The sequence below is a fragment of the Scyliorhinus canicula genome, chromosome 6, assembly GCF_902713615.1.
Source record: "Scyliorhinus canicula chromosome 6, sScyCan1.1, whole genome shotgun sequence".
NCBI lineage: Eukaryota > Metazoa > Chordata > Chondrichthyes > Carcharhiniformes > Scyliorhinidae > Scyliorhinus > Scyliorhinus canicula.
In genome coordinates, this window is record NC_052151.1 from 30,042,565 (window position 1) to 30,063,657 (window position 21,093).

A 21,093-nucleotide genomic window follows, 5' to 3' on the forward strand; every position below is an offset into this window, starting at 1 on the left:
TGGAAAATTTCACAAAAACATAGCTGTTTTGCAACTGATGAAGCAAATCCCTTTCTCTACTTGTATAGAGGGTTTACTGTGTGTAGCTGTTACTCTATGGAATGTTCTTCACTGATCAGTCATGCATAATTGTTCACAAGAATACGGACAAGCCTAACGTGTATTGTGCCAAGTCTCTTGCTTTCAAGTAGATCCTCAATCTGAGAATATTGTACCATTGTGTCTCAGTCCTACAACCTGTAATGTTTGGTGCTGTAGATGTAGTCCATGTTTTATAAATTCTGATTGGTGTGGTCTTGTGACACATACATGTTTGTCTGAACTGTCAATTGCTGATGAACCATAGAATAGAATTACTACAGTGCAGGAGGTGGCCATTCAGCCCTATTAAATCTGTACCGACTCTCTGAAATAGCACCCTACCTAGGCCCATTCCCCTGCCCTATCCCTATAACCCTGTGACCCCACCTAACCTGCCCATCAATGGATGACTGAAGGACAATTTAGCATGGCCAGTCCACCTAATCTACACTTCCTTGGACTGTGGGAGGAAACTGGAGCATCCGGAGGAAACCCACGGGGAGAACGTACAAACCACACAGTCACCCAAGGTCGGAATTGAACCCGGGCCCCTAGTGCTGTGAGGCAGCAGTGCTAACCGCGGTGCTACTGTGCTGTGGCTAAATTGCAAATATACTCCAGAAGGTGCAGCATTAATACCTTGTCTTTATTTCAATTTAGAGTACCCAATTTTTTTTTTCCAATTAGGGGAAATTTAGCTTGGCCAATCCACCTACCCTGCACAAGTTTGAGTTGTGGGGGTGAGACCCACGCAGACAAGGTGAGAATGTGCAATCTAGGTGATGCACTTTCTTGAGTGGTAAAGGCTGGAGTAAATAAGGAAGGTGATTGAAACTATTATAGGTAATAAAGATTTAAGGAAAGAAATTATTTAGTGACATTATACTATTAAAAATCATATAATTACCATGACAGCAGAAAATTCTGAGAGCATGGGAAAAGATCTGATAAGAAAGTCAGTATTCAAACTGACTATCCGTGTTGCAGAATAGACTCATTGGGTGGGATTCTCCGAAATGGAGGCAGAGTGTCCGCGCCGTCGTGAACGCCATCGCATTGCACGATGGCGTGAAACGGGCGCGGGCACTACCGACTCTGGCCCCCATAGGGGGCCAGCATGGCGCTGGAGCGGTTCACGCCGCACCAGCCTCCCTTCCCGGTGCTGTGCCGGGGCCACGCCAACCTGCGTGTGCGCAGGGGACTTCCCCAACGCGCCAGCCCCGATGCAACATGGCGCGGGGGTTTAGGGGCCGGCCGCGTAACAAAACAGGGCCGGGGCTGGAGAGGCCGGCCCGCTGATTGTTGGGCCCCGATCATGGGCCAGACCCCCTCGGAGTCCCCTCCCGGGTGAAGGAGACCCCACCCACCACAGGTCGCCCCTCCTACCCTACGTGCAGATTTCCTGCCGGCTGTGAGCAGGTGTGGACGGCGCCGGTGGGACTCTGCCGTTTCCGATCGGCCCATCAAGGCTGGAGAATCGGTGGCCCGGCCGCGGACAGCGACCGGCGCCGCGCCAGCACAAATGGTGCCGATTCTTCGCTCCTCGGAGAATCGCGTGCCGGTGTCGGGGCGGCGTGGTGCGATTGCGGTGATTCTCCGGCTTGGCGCGGGGCTTGGAGAATCCCGTCCCTGGTTATTACTGGGCAAACATCCCAGTTCTGGAGAATATGGTGGGAAATGGGTGGTTCATTCACACCATATTATAGAAACATAGAGAAGTTTTCCCGTGCCATATTATCTCTTAAAACTTGGTAGACAGACATTTCGGTCAATTAGATGAATAATAATTATATTCACCCAATCACAGTCAGAAAGGGGACAGAACCTAAAAAAGATTATGATTTCCTTATGAGACAGAGAGAGAACCTTTTTTGCTCTCTCCAAAATCTCTCTTTCCATCTCTCTCTGAATTTATCTTTAACCTAACCGTTGAAACATATTTCTACTTTGCTTTGCAAACAGCTATGTACTTTCGTTTCATTTTTGTATCATGCACTTTGATCTGAAGAAATTATCCCGAACTAAATTGTATCTTGAATTCATCTCAACCATCTGTATTTGCATTGGACAAACAACCTTTTAGATTCTGTATTCGTATAAAATTTGACTTGATCAATAGACTTTGAAAGTGACATAAATAAAGATACACTTGACTTCACCCAAGAAGCTGAGTCTCGAGTTCTGTAAGATTGACATATAGTGCGGCAACACATAAAGATATTAACAAAATACAGATCCATCAGAAGGCATCTGGGATTTTCATCCAAACAATTCCCAACACTTGGTGCTGAGCCACAACTGGAAACTTTATCCTCTGTGCAAAAGGTTTCACATTATCACACATTCACTGACCTAGTCATTTCCTATGTAGGTGTGGTTTGAACAGGGTTTCAGATAGCTGTAGAATCTTTACACCTTGTATTCTAGTCCTTTCGATTTAAAGGCCTTCTTAATTATTTTCTGAACTTGTTCAGTAGAATTTAAGGATCACTGCACTGGGACCGTCAAGAATATTCTAGCTTTTCACCATTTGAAGCGTACTATGGTTTAACAAAGTGGATGACCACCCATTTCCTTACATTGGTATCCATTTGACACAGTTTTACTTAATTTATCAATATCTCTTTGTGATCAATCTATGCTGGTAATAGTCCCACTACCATTGAGTTAACAGCAAATTTAGATATGTGGATTTCTAATCCATCACCTTTAATAAAGCCTTTAATAAACACAATGGCCGCGATTCTGTAGGTCCACCCACCAGAATCGAGATTCACGATTGGGTGGAGAATAGCATGTCACTTCAAAAATGGGATTGGTGTTGGACTGGTTGCAAGTCTGTGGTCTGCCCCACCAGCCATAATTGGGCTTCCCACCCAAAGTGGGAACCTGGTTATTCTGCAACCCCCTTTTCTTTACGTGTAACTAGTGAGCTGTGGTACAGGTCCTGACAGGTGTGGACCTAGCGCATTGGACCCTGGGGCGGTGGGGGGGAGGGGTGTGTGGTGGTCAGGAGGTAAGTCCATTCGATCCCGGTCACTGTCTGTGTGGCGTTTGCACATTCTCCCGTGTCTGCGCGGGTCTCACCCCTACAAACCAAAGATGTGCAGGCTAAGTGGATTGGCCACGCTAAATTGCCCCTTAATTGGAAAACAAAGAATTGGGTACTCTAAATGTATAAAAAGGAAAGGAGGCAAGTCCAGTGCCCATTCTTGTTCTGACTGACAGCTGCAGGCAACTTCAAAACAGTTCATTGCTTTCAGTTCTAACTGCAATGTTTGGATGTTTAGAAACATTACAGTTTAACAATGATGGGTATCTCAGATGCTTTCAATCATGAAGGGAAAAATGAATGAACAAAAGTCCTGCCTGCTGTGTAAAAACTATTCAGCTATCAATCAATGGTTAGGTAAAGGTCTGGACCATAAAATTGAATGAAAACATAGGTTTTCAAGGGATTTCAAAGGGTTTCAAAGTTTTTGAGCTTTCTATGAAGGCTCAGAGACCCTTGAAAAAAAAAACTAGTGTTAAAAGCATAAAGTTTGGCAGCGGGACATGGGCACTGGATGCACCTTCTTAACTCCCCCCCCACCCCCCAGGGTCCAATGTGCCAAACCAGGGTGTCAGTGCCAGGGGGCAGTGCACTGTGGCACTGCGAAGTGGAGTGGGAATGGGGTTTGGTCATCCACATGTCTGCATGATGTGGCGGGACCGGGGGGAGAGGATGTCCCTTTTTGCTGAGGGGTTGGGGGGGGGCTCCTTTCGTCTCCGATTAATTTCCGTTGGGGGTGGGCGTTATCCGTGAATGCTGGAATCGCAGCGTCCTTTTAAAATGGCCTCCTGAAATCTGCGAGGGCGGGCTGGTTAGCGTGCTCCCCTATGTGCATATTTTAAATAATAAAGGTGGGTGAATCCCATTTGGGAGGCACTCCTACCGCCAGCAGGAAGCACTCCAGTTTTCCCACTGGTGGGAGCACTTAGTCTGCTAATGGAGAATCGTGCCCAATGTATATTTGAGGCCCCAGTGCCGATCCTTGCAAGACACCACTAGTCCTATGCAGAAATTTGAGTACCTGTCTATTATCCCCACTTCCTGTCTCCTCCCAGCCAGTTTATTGACCAGGGCAATAAGTTGCCTTTAATTCCATGCCCTTCAGTCGCTCAGGGACTTTGTGAAACGCTTGCTGGAAATCTCATGAATAATATCTGTAGACATTCCCTGTCCATTAATTCGGCCGTATCTTCAAAACATTCAAATGATTTTGTCGGATATGATCTATCCTCTACTAATCCATGCTGGCTGAGCAGTTGGAAAGATTCCAGGTGGTCAGTCACTCTCTCCTTGATTAACTGTGGAAATTATTAGAGTTTATATTAGATGAACTGGTCTATAATTCCCTGGTTTCCCTCAGTCGTCTTTCTGAAATATCAGTGACATGCACAATTTGCTCCTCTTTAAGGGCCCAATTCCCAGATACTTGAGCAAGGTCACGAATTTTTACCTTTCGGAAGTTAACTTTGACTGACATACTTTGTGCAACATATTTGGTGTCTGTGTCAGATTCCTAATGAAAGAAGACGTATTGAATTAATTATTAAAGAATGCAATTTGTTGTCCACCAGTTGTTCACCGTGTGTCTCCCTTAACCGATGTGCCACGGGTGAATGTGCCAACGCCAGGTGGAGAACTGCAAGTTGCTGCTCAAAGCAGGAGTGACGTTCTGATTGCAGCAAAGGTTCGTGAACAGATTAGCTTCAAGCCTGGAGCAGCAAACATTCTAATATCTCAAGGCAACCCTGTAAACTTCAACTGTTCCATTGATGTACCCAGTGCCCACCAGTATCTGCCTATTCAGTGGCTGAAGAATGGTAACGAACTAATGGATGGCCTCCGTTGTTACTACAAAGGGATTGCTTTTGCTGTCAGTGAAAGCAGATCCAGGATTCTCAGCAGCTGCAGGTATAGGAATGTTTTATTTTGGTTTTAGAAAGTGGCATTCTTTGTATTAAATCTCTCCCTCAATATTTTACATCACTCTGTTTAAAAAAAGAACTGGTGATTTTTTTCAGCAAGACAGCTTGTAGTGTTGTCTATTATTTCTCGCCTGAAGCCTCTTTTGGGATCTCTCTTGGAGTCTAATAGACTGTGCCCTGAGATTTCCGCACACACAAATTCCTACATCTGAAGCAATGTTAGGCTGAAGCCAGGTACAGCATTATAACAAGCTTGGGAGCAAGGAGGGGGAACAGTTAGGGAGGAGGTGGTCAGGGTATGAGCAATTTCTTGGGCAATAGAACGACGAGCCATGATTAGGAATATTAAGGAACAAAGGGTGATCGTTTCACTTTCAAGTAATGTTGATGTTGCAGAACATGTCCAATTTTGTGGGGATAAATGCAGGGTTCATGCTGAATTGCTCCACATGGCACAGTACAGTGAGAAAGTACATTACTTGTGGTAAATGGTATTTAGGTAAGACTCCCAATTTAAATTACTTGGCTGTGCAAGATCTTTTTTTTTCTTAAATTTAGAGTACCCAATTATTTTTTCCAATTAAGGGGCAATTTAGAGTGGCCAATCTACCTATCCTGCACATCTTTGGGTTGTGGGGGTGAAACCCACTCAGACACGGGGAGAATGTGCAAACGCCACACGGACAGTGACCCAGGGCCGGGATTCGAACCCGGGTCCTCAGCGCCGTAGGCAGCAATGCTAACCACTGCACCACCGTGCTGCCCCAAGTGCAAGATCTTTATTGTATTTCCTGAAGTGGAGAGTGCGTGAACTTCGAAGCAGGGATAGGAATGCTTTTGTAAAAATCAAGTTCGGTGCATCTTGAGAACAACCTATGCTCTTTATTTATCCACAGCATCGACAGAGTACAGCATTCTGATGCAGGTGCCTACAACTGTAGGATAATAATCTCCAACGTATCCATTGAATCAGAGATAATCAATCTTCAGATAGAAGGTATGACTTTCACTACAGTACATCACCTTGGAACCATCATGGGTGCTTGGTCAGTGATTTGTAATGACTTTCCGATCAGATGGAAAAAAGGGAATGGGGCATTTAATAATTGACGAAATGGTACCAGAAATCAAGTTATAGTTATGAGGAGAGATGTGAGGTGTAGCAGTCATCTCCATTTGGTTGGCGAAGACTCAGACTATTTAGTCAGGGCTTTTAAATTGTGGTGGATTTTGATGAGGTGAATGGGCAATATATTTATGTTTGGGATGTCATCGATGAACATCAGGTTTGTTAATTGAGAATGATCACCTAAGATTGAGGAGAGAGGTTGAAGACTTTCTTTGACAAAATGTGGAATGCTTTGCCGCAGGGAATGGTCGAGGAAACTGTTGTTGCATCTCTTAAAGGGACAGTTGCTTTAAAAAAAATTGCAGCTGAAAGAAATACAGGATACTGGAGTGCGCAGAGCAGTGGAATTGGTCTTCAATTGCTTTGGATAAGGGCAGGTACAAATATGAGAGGCTGAATAGCTTCCCTTTAGACTGTAAACTTCCGGCTTCGACAGATGTGCATTTTGAAGTTGACTACCATCCGCAATGGAGCTTAACTCACTAAAATCATGTTGCAGATACCATACTAAAATGCACTGCACTGACAGATTTGATTGTACAGTTATCATCATGTGCGGAATTCTAAATGTGAACCTCTGTTCTCTTGTACATTCATAGAAATTTATGGCACATCAGGATGTCATTCAGCAAATCAAGTCTGTGCTGGTCGAAAAGAAGTTATCCAGGTTGGTGCTGACTTGATGGGCTGAATGGCCTCCTTCTGCACTGTAGAGATTCTATAATTCTAACCCCACGATTCAGCTCTTGGCCCATACTGTGAAGCTACTGTGCTGCCCCTTTAGAAGAGATGCAACAACAGTTGCCTCGACCATTCCCTGTGGCAAAGCATTCCACATTTTGTCAAAGAAGTTCTTCACCCTCTCTCCTCAACCTTAGGTGATTGTTCTAAATTGACAAACCTGATGTTCTGGGCAAGTGCCAGTAAGTGTATATTGTCTCTACCTATTCTGTCACCTGAGGACGGCATTCATCCGAGGAAGGAGCAGTGCTCCAAAAGCTGGTGACGTGAAACAAACTAGCTTGACTTTAACCTGGTGTTGTAAGACTGTATTCTGTCACCATTCTCTGAATTTGCTGCACTCTCCTGCCTATTCAGTAGCCTATCCATGTCCTATTGCAGTCAACTGGAGGTATCATCCTCAACGTTTGTCACCTCTCCAAGTTGTGCAGTTTTATTCTATATTTCAATATGTACGGGCAGAATTTTATTGTTTCCCCCGTCAGTGTTCGCAAAGGGATGATAACGTTGGGAGATCCACAATGTTTCCCAGAGGTCTTCCAACCACTTTCCTGCCTGCCCTAACCTGCCCACAGTTTTACAGTTGAACAGGCCAGGCCTAGGCTGGCATTTGCCCAGTTGAGGCCCTCAAGTGGGAAATTTTCAGGGTGATGGGAGGGATTCGGGAGCAGAGGATTCCTGGCATGTTACTCTACTCTGCAGGCAGGAAGGGGAGGGTTGCTTCTTACAACAACGTACCTCTTTCCACTTCAGGTGCTCCCGCTTCCATTATCTGGGTGCTCGCCCCCAGACCACTCGATCAGGACCCCACTCAATCTCCTCACCACTCCACCTTGCTGTGAGACCAGCCACATATACCTGATCCAGGACTCTGGAATTCAGACCCTGGGGAGAGAGCTTGTAATCCCAGTCCTGGCCACTGCTGCTATTGACATTGCTGGGTCAACAGATTTGCTGGCAGCTCTCTGAGGTGTAGGCTGGGGTTCTCCGAGACCCCGCCCCGAAATCGCACTTGGGTCGGAGAATGGGGACTCAGATTGGGTCCAATGCCGGGAAGCGTTTTTCCACAGACCGGAAAATTACCACCAGCCGGGCATGCGCGGTCGACACGGCGCCGGGCGGGGGCCATTGAAGGAGGCCTCGTTCCGCCGGCGTGGTTCCAACATGGTTCCACCTGGCGGGAGCTCGGACTCGTGGCCGCGGTGGCCGCCCTGATGGGGGGAGCAGGGGATCAGACTCTGGGGGGGGGGCTCCTCGATGGCCAGGCCCGCGATCGGGGGCTACTGATCGGCGGGCGTGCGCGATCTCGGGGCGGGGGGGGGGGCCTTATCTTCTTCTGCACCAGTCCGCTGTGTGGCTCTGCCATTTTCCAGCACTTGATCCGTGCATTGAATGCAATTCAATGGCTTATCAAGTGCGAGTATAAATGCTTCTTAAATGTTGAGGGTTCCATCTCTACCACCCTTTCACGCAGTTCCAGATTCTCACCACCCTCTGGATGAAAATGATTTCCTGAAATCCCCTCTAAATCTCCTGCCCCTTATCTTAAGTCTTAATAACCTCCTGGTTATTGACCTCTCTACTAAGGGGAAAGGTTTCTTCCTATCTACCCGATCTATGTCCCTCAGAATTTTGTAAACCCTGATCATGTCCCTCATCAGCCTTCTCTGCTCAAAGGCAACTGCCTCTCTTCATAGAGGAAACGCTCCAGCCCAGGCGACTTCCTGGTGAATCTCCTCTGCACCCTTTTTAGTGCAATTTTGGACTCGACTTGCCATTTTCCCTTTGATCCAAAGGGCTTTTTCCTTTCCGTCCAGTCTGCCTTGTGGATCCTTGTTAAAATCTATGTTGACTGCACTAGACACACTTCAACTCATTGTTACCACAGATTAATGCTCTGAACGAGCTTGTGCCTCTGTCAGTTTAACCATTAAGCAGCAACTCTCTTCATTGAACAAATTAGGTTTGTATACTTATTTCCTGCCAAGTCAATGTGACAATATTAGGAGGGAAATATATGACTGAGCAAGCAGAACAGAGAGATTCTGAAAAGAAGGGGAAGGATCGAAGGGGAAAGTCTCCAAAGGTTCTTGTTCATTTGCTGTGAGGGACATTTGACTCAGAATTTGTGTTTCACTTCCCCTTCCTGTCATGGGTTATTTTCTATACTCAAATAACAAATCTCAGCAACAGGAATTGGAAATGCTGTTTGGTGGAGTCAGAAGACCGTGGGATCATTGAGGCAGATATTAGAAATAATTCTTGCAATTCTTTGTGAATAAGACTTTGGTGGTGAAGGTATTGGAGGTTGCTAATAGCTGTAGTGCTGTACCCCAGCATGAATTTGTGCCTTCTGATATAAGAGAGGAGAGAAGAACATTCAAACAATCTTTAATGGCCTTGTTCTGTGTTCAGTTGCCTGTATGGCGTGGAACCGCAGCTGCCTTCTCTGATTCTATGTTGTTTTGTAATTTTAGTGGACTCCACGACTCCCATGGACTCCCATGCAGACATGGTCGTCGTTGCAGAATCTTAGAATCTTACAGCACAGAAGGAAGCCGTTCACTGCATCACGTGTGTGCTGGCTCTTTGAATGAGGTGTTTAATCCTCGCCCTCCGACCCAGCTTTTTCCTCCATAAACCTGCAAAACTATTTCTCAACCATAACAACTTATCATAGAACCCCAAAGTGCTGAAAGGGGACATTGGGCCCATTGATTCTGCACCGAGCCTCTGAACGAGAGCCCCACCTCGGCCCACTCCTCCACCCTATCCCCGTAATCCCACTAACCTGCACATCTTTGGACTGTGGCAGGAAACCGGAGCACTAGGAGGAAACCCACGCAGACACAGACGAAATTGCAAACTCCACACAGTCACCCAAGGCCGGAATTGAACCTGGGTCCCTGGTGAGGCAGCAGTGCTACCGACTGTGTCAATAGTGCCAGTTAAGATAACGCAACATCCCAAGGTGCTTCACGGGCACAGCATGAGGCGCCACGGTACAACAGTGGTTAGCACTGTTGCTTCACAATGCCAGGGACACGGGTTCGATTCCCGGCTTGGGTCACTGTCTGTGTGGAGTCTGCACGATCTCCCCGTGTCTGCATGGGTTTCCTCTGGTGCTCCGGTTTCCACCGACAAGTCTCGAAGGACGTGCATGTTCGGTGAATTGGACATCTGGGCCGGGATTCTCCCCTACCCGGCGGGGTGGGGGGGGTGTCCCCGGGTCCCCGGCGTGTTGGAGTGACGTGAACCACTCCGGCGTCTGGCCTTCCCAAAGGTGCGGAATTCTCTATTGGTGGGCCCCGATCGCGGGCCAGGCCACCGGGGTCAGATTGCCTGCGCCCCCCCCCCCCCAGGACCCCGGAGCCCGCACGCGCCGCCAATCCCGCCGGTACCAGAGGTGGTTTAACTTTAAACCATGCCGGCGGGAAAAGCCGGCAGCGGCGGGACTTCGGCCCATTGTGGGCCGGAGAATCGCCGCAGGAGGCCCACGACCGGCGCAGCACCATTCCCGCCCTCGCCGGATCTCGGGGGGTGGAGAATTCGGGACATGGCGGGGGTAGGATTGACGCCGGCCCCTGAAAACGCACCAGAGTGTGGCGACTAGCATTACTTCATTGCAGTGTTAATGTAAACTTAATTGTGACAATAATAAAGATTGTTAAAACTAGAAAACTAAGTATGACACCGAGGAGTTATGAATTCCAATGATCAAATGCTTGATCAAAAAGGTAGGTTTCAAGAAGCTTCGTAAGGAGAGACAGAGAGGTGTATAGAGGTAATTCCTGAACTTGGAGCCTAAGCAACTTGGAATATCGACAGCAGTGGTGGAGTCATCATAGTTGGGCGTGCACAAAAGGCCAGTTAGCGGAGCTTATTTCTGCAAGTACTTGGGCGGGATTCTCCGACCCTCCGCCAGGTCGGAGAATCGCCCGGGGCCGGCGTCAATCCCGCCCCCGCCGTGTCCCGAATTCTCCGCCCCCCGAGATTCGCCGGGGGCGGGAATCCCCGCCAGTCGGCGGGCCCCCTGCGGCGATTCTCCAGCCCGCGATGGGCCGAAGTCCCGCCGCTGACAGGCCTCCCGCCGGCGTGGATTAAACCACCTACCTGATCGGCGGGATGCGCGGCGTGGCGGGCGCCGGGGTTCGGGGGGGGGGGCGGGGTGATCTAACCCCAGGGGGTGCCTCCACGGTGGCTTGGCCCGCGATTGGGGCCCACCGATCGGCGGGCAGCCCTGTGCCGTGGGGGCACTCTTTTTCTTTTGCCTTCATCATGGTCTTCACCATGGCAGAGGCGGAAGAGACCCCCTCCCCTGCGCATCTGCCGGTATGATGTCAGCAGCCGCTGACGCTCCGGCGCATGTGGGATGTACGCCAGCCGGTGAAGTCCTTTCTGCCCAGGCTGGTGTGGCGCCAAAGACCGTTCACGCCAGCCGGCGGAGTGGGAGCCACTCCGGCGCGGGCCTAGCCTGTCAATGTGAGGGTTTGGCCCCTAAAGGTGCGGAGACGTCCGGAGACTTCTGCACCTTTGGGGCGGCCCGACGCCGGAGTGGTTCATGCCACTCCAACACGCCGGGACCCCCCCACCTCGCTAGGTAGGGGAGAATCCCGGCCCTTGTCGAGTTGCCTGTTGAATGATCTTGTATCATTCATCACCGGTTCCAGAAGTGTTCCCAATCATAATTACTTATCATTTCTCCTGTAGTTCTTTTGTCAAATATTTTAACTTGCTGACCCGTTTGTAGAGCTGCTTCTCCCAACTTGCTCTATCAAGGTCCCTTATTTTGATTACGTGTATTGTGCTGATTTGAAAACATTCCCTGCTTCTCCAATCTCGCCACGTAACTGAATTCCCTCATCTCTGCTATCATCTTGGCAAACCTGCCCTGTATCCACTCCAAGGTGTTGACATCCTCCTTTCGAAAACGGACTTGGCCTCACCAGTGATTTGAAAAGGTTTCCTTTGTTTTTGTATTAAACATACCAATTTACAGAGCCAACTATTACACATGCTTTCTTACCGCCTCACTTTTGCTTTTCCACTTTCAAGGATTTGTGAATATATGCAGCACGGTAGCATTATGGATAGCACAATTGTTTCACAGCTCCAGTGTCCCAGGTTCGATTCCGGCTTGGGTCACTGTCTGTGCGGAGTCTGCACATCCTCCCCGTGTGTGCGTGGGTTTCCTCCGGGTGCTCCGGTTTCCTCCCACAGCCCAAAGATGTGCAGGTTAGGTGGATTGGCCATGATAAATTGCCCTTAGTGTCCAAAATTGCCCTTAGTGTTGGGTGGGGTTACTAGGTTATGGGGATAGGGTGGAGGTGTTAACCTTGGGTAGGGTGCTCTTTCCAAGAGCCGGTGCAGACTCGATGGGCCGAATGGCCTCCTTCTGCACTTTAAATTCTATGATTCTATGAATTACAAATGAACAGCCCTCATGATGAATACAGAGTCATAATGGGTAGATTTTAGGGCACAATTAGGTAATTCCAATGGGCTCAGGGCACAGTTAGCGTATGTTATGGATAATAAGGTTTTGACTACATTATGCACAGAATGTGCATTTAGGGTATCTCATTGTTAACTGATTTCATTTTTGCATGTTGCCACTTGCAGGATTGCCAAGTTTTATTGAAGAGCCTGAATCAAAGAATGCCACAAGAAATGAAGCTTTCAATCTCACTTGCAAGGCAGTGGGCCCACCATATCCTGTGGATATTTACTGGTTACAAAATGGCAATAAGATAAAAACGGTTGCAGACAGTTCCCCTTCTGTTCTTACCGTAGCAGGTAAATTGTCGTCAAGGACACTTTATTTTTCTATTTCTTGATTAATTTTGTTGGCAGCTATGTCTGATTGGATTCTGTAGCTTTACACACTTGTTTACTGTGAAAGATGCGAAGGAGCACAGTATTTCACTTTCCCAAGTGGCTGTTTTGTGAGCTGTAACCAGATCCAGCTTAATTGACACATTCAAAAAGGGGGACTACATGATTGGCGATGAGAACAATGGTTGCAAGAAAAACTACAGACTAGTGGCTGAATACACCACAGGATACAAAGGTTTCTGTGCTGTTGTAGGGAGGGTGACCAGTGTCTGTGACACACATGTGGTGTAGATGGATACATTTTGCAATTATCCTCCACTATTGTCATTGAGATTTGAGCAGAAAATGAAAGAATGGTAGATTGCATTACATCGAAGCATTGGAAATTGTGAACACGAGTGTGTCTTTTCTTATACTCTAGTCTTTTTTGTGTTCTTAATGTGGCCTCTTCGCAGTAATTACTGTGTATATTTTAGGAAGGCAACATTCGTGGCATAAACCTGGGATGTAAACTTGTGTGAAGCATATATTTGCCCTTAACATGTTAGTGGAATGAAGCTTTTGGGAGAACTTTCCTATGAACTGGCCAGACTCTCAACTGATTTATCAGTGCTTACAAACAATATCACAACTTTAATACATGTATGTGGAAAGAAACTAAAAAGGTATTCTCATTTTTAGTCACCAAAGCATAATTCTGTTGAGGTTTCTATTTAAATCATATTTTAAAAATAAATAACTTCCCTTTTTGAGTTGTCAAATGAGGAGTCCGTAGTACTGCCCTGGTTGGAAAACTGTTATAGGTGCAGATCTGTAACTGCCCTTTGAAAAGGTACAAATGCGCAGCCTTGGTGAAATTTGTATTGGAGTTTTCATCTCTGTGGGAAATGCCCCAGTGTACACTTGGAGCTCCAACAAAAATGTCTGTTTCTCATCAGATTTCTTCCCTCATGTTTTCTGGAAGAAATTAACTTGCTCAGCTGTCAAAGAAAACAACTTCTGAAAATTGATTTATTTCTCTGACACTCCAGTGTAGCAATGAGAGAGTAGTGCACAATTCGGCCGTAGCACAGAGAGAGTGCTGCACAATTGGAGCGTAGCACTGAGAGAGTGCTGCACAATTGGAGCACAGCACTGAGAGAGTGCTGCACAATTGGAGCGTAGCACAGAGTACTGCACAATTGGAGCACAGCACTGAGAGAGTGCTGCACAATTGGAGCACAGCACTGAGAGAGTGCTGCACAATTGGAGCGTAGCACAGAGTACTGCACAATTGGAGCACAGCACAGAGAGAGTGCTGCACAATTGGAGCGTAGCACAGAGTACTGCACAATTGGAGCACAGCACTGAGAGAGTGCTGCACAATTGGAGCACAGCACTGAGAGAGTGCTGCACAATTGGAGCATAGCACTGAGAGAGTGCTGCACAATTGGAGCGCAGCACTGAGAGAGTGCTGCACAATTGGAGCATAGCACTGAGAGAGTGCTGCACAATTGGAGCATAGCACTGAGAGAGTGCTGTACAATTGGAGCGCAGCACTGAGAGAGTGCGGCACAATTGGAGCACAGCACTGAGAGAGTGCTGCACAATTGGAGCACAGCACTGAGAGAGTGCTGCACAATTGGAGCACAGCACTGAGAGAGTGCTGCACAATTGGAGCATAGCACTGAGAGTGCTGCACAATTGGAGCACAGCACAGAGAGAGTGCTGCACAATTGGTGCGTAGCACTGAGAGAGTGCTGCACAATTGGAGCACAGCACTGAGAGAGTGCTGCACAATTGGAGCGTAGCACAGAGAGAGTGCTGCACAATTGGAGCATAGCACTGAGAGAGTGCTACACAATTGGAGCATAGCACTGAGATAGTGCTGCACAATTGGGGGTAGCACTGAGAGAGTGCTACACAATTGGAGCGTAGCACTGAGAGAGTGCTGCACAATTGGAGCGTAGCACAGAGAGAGTGCGGCACAATTGGAGCGTAGCAGAGAGAGAGTGCGGCACAATTGGAGCGTAGCACAGAGAGATTGCTGCACAATTGGGGGTAGCACTGAGAGAGTGCTGCACAATTGGTGCGTAGCACTGAGAGAGTGCGGCACAATTGGAGCGTAGCTCTGAGAGAGTGCGGCACAATTGGGGGTAGCTCTGAGAGAGTGCTGCACAATTGGAGCGTAGCAGAGAGAGAGTGCGGCACAATTGGTGCGTAGCACTGAGAGAGTGCGGCACAATTGGGGGTAGCACTGAGAGAGTGCGGCACAATTGGTGCGTAGCACTGAGAGAGTGCGGCACAATTGGTGCGTAGCACTGAGATAGTGCTGCACAATTGGAGCGTAGCACTGAGAGAGTGCTGCACAATTGGAGCGTAGCACTGAGAGAGTGCTGCACAATTGGAGCGTAGCACTGAGAGAGTGCTGCACAATTGGAGCGTAGCACTGAGAGAGTGCGGCACAATTGGAGCGTAGCACAGAGTGCTGCACAATTGGAGCGTAGCACTGAGAGAGTGCTGCACAATTGGAGCGTAGCACTGAGAGAGTGCTGCACAATTGGAGCGTAGCACTGAGAGAGTGCGGCACAATTGGAGCGTAGCACAGAGTACTGCACAATTGGAGCATAGCACAGAGATAGTGCTGCACAATTGGAGGGGTCGACTTTCAAATGAGATGTTGAACTGAGGTCCCCTCTGCCCCCATGGGCAGATGTAAAAGATTCCAGGCATTATTTCAAAAAGAAACGGAGGGTTATCCCTGGTTTCTTGGCCAATATGTAGCCCGCTGCCAACACCTCAAAACACATTATCTGGGTGATTATCTGGTATTACTGTTTGTTTAGTCCTGACGTGTGCTGCTGAGTTTCTTCTATGACAACAGTGACAAAAATGTTACAGTGGCTGTAAACATTCCCAAAGCTAGGGTAAATGAGGAGGTTTCTGGGATATGTGATAAACATAATTAATGAAGATGTGCTGGAAAGACTGGCTGTCTTTAAAAAGCCAATAGGTCACCTGTTTTGGATGGGATGCATCTTGGGCTGCTGCAAAAAATTGGAGTTAAAATTGTGGAGGTGCCGGTTTCGATCTTCCAATCCTGCAGGTCTGGCCAAAGGACGGAAGGATTGTCAATGTTGCACTGTTCTTCCAAAAATGAGTGCGAAGAATGAACCAGTCAGTTTAATGGTGGTGTTAGAATGTGGCAGCGTAAGCTCTCAAATGGTTACAGCACAGAAGGAAACCACTTGATCTTTCCTCCTTTTCTGCAGGAGTATTAACTCAACCAACCCTGTTCTAGGGCACTCCTGCTATAGCCGAACAATTATGAATGACTTTGACTTTGTTTGGGATGGAGTTGGGTGGGGGGTGCAGGGGGAGGGTGGTGGAATGTTCCGCTGACATGAATTCTGGAAGTGTAACAAACTGTGTGGAAAGTAGTAATCAACTCATCGAGGGGGAGGGGGCAAGGACGAATCCAACCTTCCATCTCCGAAGTCGGGCACGGAGGAAGGCTAGTGCTGAGGTGGACTGGTAGGAAAGGTTATGTAATTAATTAGATTTTAAGTAGCTGTGGCCCAAGCATCGATCCGTTCTGTACTCCACTTGCAGCAGCTTGTCAATGTGAAACTGACCTGTTTATTACTGTTTGCTGTCCATTCTTGCTAATATATTGTCCCCAACACCCAACTTGTTCAACAGCCTATTAAGTGGCACCTCAATGAATCCTTTTGAAAATCCACATCCAGGTTTCCCTATGGTTACATTCTCAAAAAACCTGAGTAGATTTGTCAAGCACAATTTCCGTCTCATAAAACCTCACCAACTTTTGATTATCTGAGTACCCTATGACCACTTCCTTAATAGATTCCAACACTTTCCTGATGACGATGTTCGGCTAACTGGCTCGCAGTTTCCTGTTTTCCGTCTCCCTCCTTTCCAGCATAACGTTGTTACATTTGCTACTTTTCAATCCACAGGAACTATCCCAGATTGTAAGGAAATCTGGGCAATCACAAGCAGTGTACCCAGTATCTCTGTCGCCAACTCTTTTACCTGGAATTTAAACCATCAGGTCCAAGGCCTGCTGTTCATTTTGCCTCTAAACCCCAGTCCTCAGACTAGCTACCGCTCTGGGTAATATTGTAAACCTCTGCTTTTAATGCCGTATTACCGTTAATCTTGCTACGCATAGATGGATCGCTTTTCCCAGGGAGTATATTTTTCCAATGGAACATTTTGAGAATTGTGAAACATTTCTTCAAAGTACTACTTATCTACTGTCATATCTTTTAACCATAAATTCCCAATCCACCTTAACCAATCAGCCCCTCGTATCCCTGTATTTGGCTCTATCTAAGTTTAATGCTCTGGTTTTGCCCAGGAGTGTAAAGGCTCTCCTCCTGACCTGGCAAACCCGCGCCCAGATGCGGCCGAGTTTCAGTTGAAGATGAAAATCTGAACAATAGTGAGGCATGCAACCGTATCGGATTTAACTTGCCAACATTTCACAATGGAACTGCTTGCACGCCCACCCACCTTGGTTAATAATCAGAAGGGAGCGATTGGAGACTCTGATCAGGCACCTGGGGCGGGATTCTCCCCTACCCGGCGTGACGGGGGGTCCCGGCGTAGGGGAGTGGCGCCAACCACTCCGGGGTCGGGCCTCCCCAAAGGTGGGGAATTCTCCGCACCTTTGGGGGTCAGCCCCGTGCCGGAGCGGTTGGCACCAGAAGACTGGCGCAAAAAACCGGCGGCAGCGGGGCTGGCCGAAAGGCTTTCGCCGGTCGGCGCATGCGCCCCCCCCCCCCCCCCCCCAAGGACCCCGGGGGCCCAGTCGCGCCGCCACCAGAGGTGGTTCAAACCTCGGCGGCGGGAGAGGCCTCCCAGCGGCGGGACTTGGCCCATCGCGGGCCGGAGAATCGCCGCAGGGGCCTCGCCGATCGGAGTGGCGTGAATCCCGCCTCTGCCACTTCCCGGGTGGCGGAGAATCTCTGCCACGGAGGGGGCGGGATTTTCGGCGGCCCCAGGCGATTCTCCAACCCTGCTGGGGGTCGGAGAATTTCGCCCCTGATTTTTAAAGAAGACTTTTAAACCCTCCACCTCACTCTTCCTCGCCCCCCAGCTTCAAACTTAAAATTTGTGTTTAAATGTTTACATGAAGAACTGGCTTGAAATAGTTAACGGGCTAGATTTCGGAATAGCTGCTCTGCCATTACCAAGCACTGTAATTATGTGGTGATCCTGTCTGTATGTGTTCAGTGTGACTGAACATGGTCGATGGCATTCTGAGCAAATAGAGCTCGCTGTTTGCAGCAAATCCCTCAATGCACTCAAAGACCTTTCTATTTTCAGTCCTCAAAATAGCCTTTATTTTTAAAAGTTGTCTGAATTTTATATCCATGAAGAGTAAGAAGATCGTATCACTGCTGAGGCTTACAAACAAACATACGAATTAGGAGCAGGAGTAGGCCACTCGGCCCCTCGAGCATGCTCCACCATTCACTAAGATCATGGCTGATCTAATTTTAACCTAAACTTCACGCTCCTGCCTACCCCCAATCACCCACTTGCTTATCAAGATCTACTTCTGCCTTAAAAGATATTCAAAGGCTCTGCCTCAACCATTTTTTGAGGAAAGAGAATTCCAAAGTCTCAAAACCCTCTGAGAGAAAATTATTTTCTTCATCTCTGTCTTAAATGGGCGGCGCCATATTTTTAAACAGTGGACCCCTCGTGCTAGATTCTCCCGCAAGATTCCCGTACCAGCCTCCCCGGACAGGCGCCGGAATGTGGCAACTAGGGGCTTTTCACAGTAACTTCATTGAAGCCTACTCGTGACAATAAGCGATTTTCATTTCATTTCATTTCAAGAGGAAGCATCCTTTCCACACCCACTCTTCAAGACCCCTCAAACGCATTTTTGCTAATTTTTTCAGTGTGCATCACTGACACAAAACGGAAACATTAGGGACCTTCAAGCGGCTATTGGATAGGTACATGAATTACGGTAGAATAATGGAGTGTAGATTAATTTGTTTTTAAGGGCAGCACGGTTAGCACAACTGCTTCACAGCTCCAGGGTCCCAGGTTCGATTCTGGCTTGGGTCACTGTCTGTGTGGAGTCTGCACATCCTCCCCGTGTGTGCGTGGGTTTCCTCCGGGTGCTCCGGTTTCCTCCCACAGTCCAAAGATGTGCAGGTTAGGTGGATTGGCCATGATAAATTGCCCATTATGTCCAAAATTGCCCTTAGTGTTGGGTGGGGTTACTAGGCTATGGGGATAGGGTGGAGGTGTTGACCTTGGGTAGGGTGTTCTTTCCAAGAGTCGGTGCAGACTCGATGGGCCGAATGGCCTCCTTCTGCACTGTAAATTCTGTGATAATCTATGATTAATCTAGGACAAAGGTTCGGCATAACATTGTGGGCCGAAGGGCCTGTTCTGTGCTGTATTTTTCTATGTTTTATGTTCTAAAACTTGCGTGATCCAATGTACATCCCTTCCTGAATCGCTTTGATCACCAGCAACCCTGTGACAAGGGTGAGATTGCCATGAATGGAGGATAGTTACTATCTGTACAGTTTTTAACTAGAGAACCTGGTTGAGAGGTGGTGGGGTAGGGGAAGGCTGTTGGTGTCTAATTTGAAGAAATGAAAAGATAGAGATCCAGTTTTCCAAAAGGGCCTCTTAAAAATGGCTGTGTACATTTAAAGATAAAAACTGTCTACTTAAAACTTGCTTGCACAGTACAAAATAGGTCTGAGTTCATGTGTGTGTAAACAAGGCCGTCGTACATGTACACATACATCTCTTGTTTCAGTTACTGGCGATCAAGTCACCCGTTTTAATACCCGCACCTGGGGGAACAGCTAGTTATCCTTGAATTATAGACAGTTTTGTATGTGGGCTCAGGGCCCTCAAGCTGAGACTGCTGATATCCTTGTCATTGTTGCAAATCATCTCCTGGTGCCTGAGGCCTTCTTCCTGTGACACTCAATTGGACACGGGCTAAAAGTACAAAGGTGAAAACTAAGCATTTTAACATCTGTTTTTATACAATCATAGAATTCCTACAAGTGTAGTAGGAGGCCATTCAACCCATCAACTCTGCGCCAACCATCCAAAAGAAATGTTCGGGAACGCCGGGTTGACTGAGAGGGAGCGTTGAAGGAACAGAACAACTGGAGAAATGGTGTTAGGGAAATTGATAGGATTAAAGGCCGTTATTTTCCCCAGGGCCTGATAATTTGCATCCCAGAGTACTTCAGAAAGTGGCCCTAGAAATAGCGGATGCATAGGCAGTCATCTTCCAAGATTTTATAGACTCTGGAACAGTTCCAGAGGACAGCTAATATAACCCCACTATTTAAAAAGGGAGATATGGGGTGAAAAAGGGAATTATAGATCAGTCAGCCTGACCTCGGTAGTGGGGAAAATTCTAGCGCATTATCAAAAATATTATAGCAGAGCTCTTGGGAATGCACTTGAGCATAGATTTGCAAACGGGAAATCTGCTTGATAAATCTACTGGAATTCTTCAAGGTCTAACTAGTAGAGTTGATGAGGGGGAGCCATTGGATGTTGTTTATTTGGACTTTCAGAAGGCTGTCAACAAAGTCCCACGTAAGAGGTTGCCGCGTAAAAATAAGTGCATGAGGGTAGAACGGTGGCACAGTGGTTAGCACTGCTGCCTCACGGCGCCGAGGTCCCAGGTTCGATCCCGGCTCTGGGTCACTGTCCGTGTGGAGTTTGCACATTCTCCCCGTGTTTGCGTGGGTTTCGCCAACACAACCCAAAGATGTGCAGGGGCGGTGGCTTGGACACGCCAAATTGCCCCTTAATTGGAAAAAATTAATTGGGTACTTTAAATTTATTTTTAAAAAGTGTACGGAATTTGGGGTAGTGTATTGAGATGGATAGAAAACTGGTTGACAGCCCGGATCAAAGAGTAGGAATAAATGTGTCTTTTTCCGAATAGCAGACCGTGGCTAGTGAGGTACTGCAGAGATCGGTGCTAGGACCCCAGCTATTCACAACATATATTAATGATTTTGGATGAGGGAACTAAATATAATGCCTCCGAAATTGCTGATGACACAAAGTTGGGTGGGTGGGTGAGCTGTGAAGAGGATGCAGAGATCCTTCAGTGTGATTTAGACAAGCTGAGTGAGTGGGCTGATGCAGTGTAATGTGGATAAACGCGTGGTTATCGACTTTGGTATCAAAAACAGAAAGACAGATTATTATCTGAAGTGCTATAAAGTAAGACAGGGGAACGAGACCTGGGTATGCCAGTCACTGACGGTAAGCATGCAGGTGCAGCAGACGGTAAAGAAGGCAAATGGTATGTTGGC

The 21,093-nt window shown here is 47.6% G+C and overlaps 1 protein-coding gene across 1 annotated transcript in view; it reads left to right on the forward strand.

The window, feature by feature from the left end:
- The window catches only part of mertka (c-mer proto-oncogene tyrosine kinase a), a 181,749-nt gene that overhangs the window by 24,901 nt on the left and 135,755 nt on the right, over positions 1-21,093 (forward strand). The window contains exons 2-4 of the mRNA XM_038799109.1: positions 4,705-5,041; positions 5,952-6,052; positions 12,548-12,721. Coding sequence (XP_038655037.1) covers positions 4,705-5,041; positions 5,952-6,052; positions 12,548-12,721 — 612 coding nt within the window. The remainder of the gene's footprint in view (positions 1-4,704; positions 5,042-5,951; positions 6,053-12,547; positions 12,722-21,093) is intronic.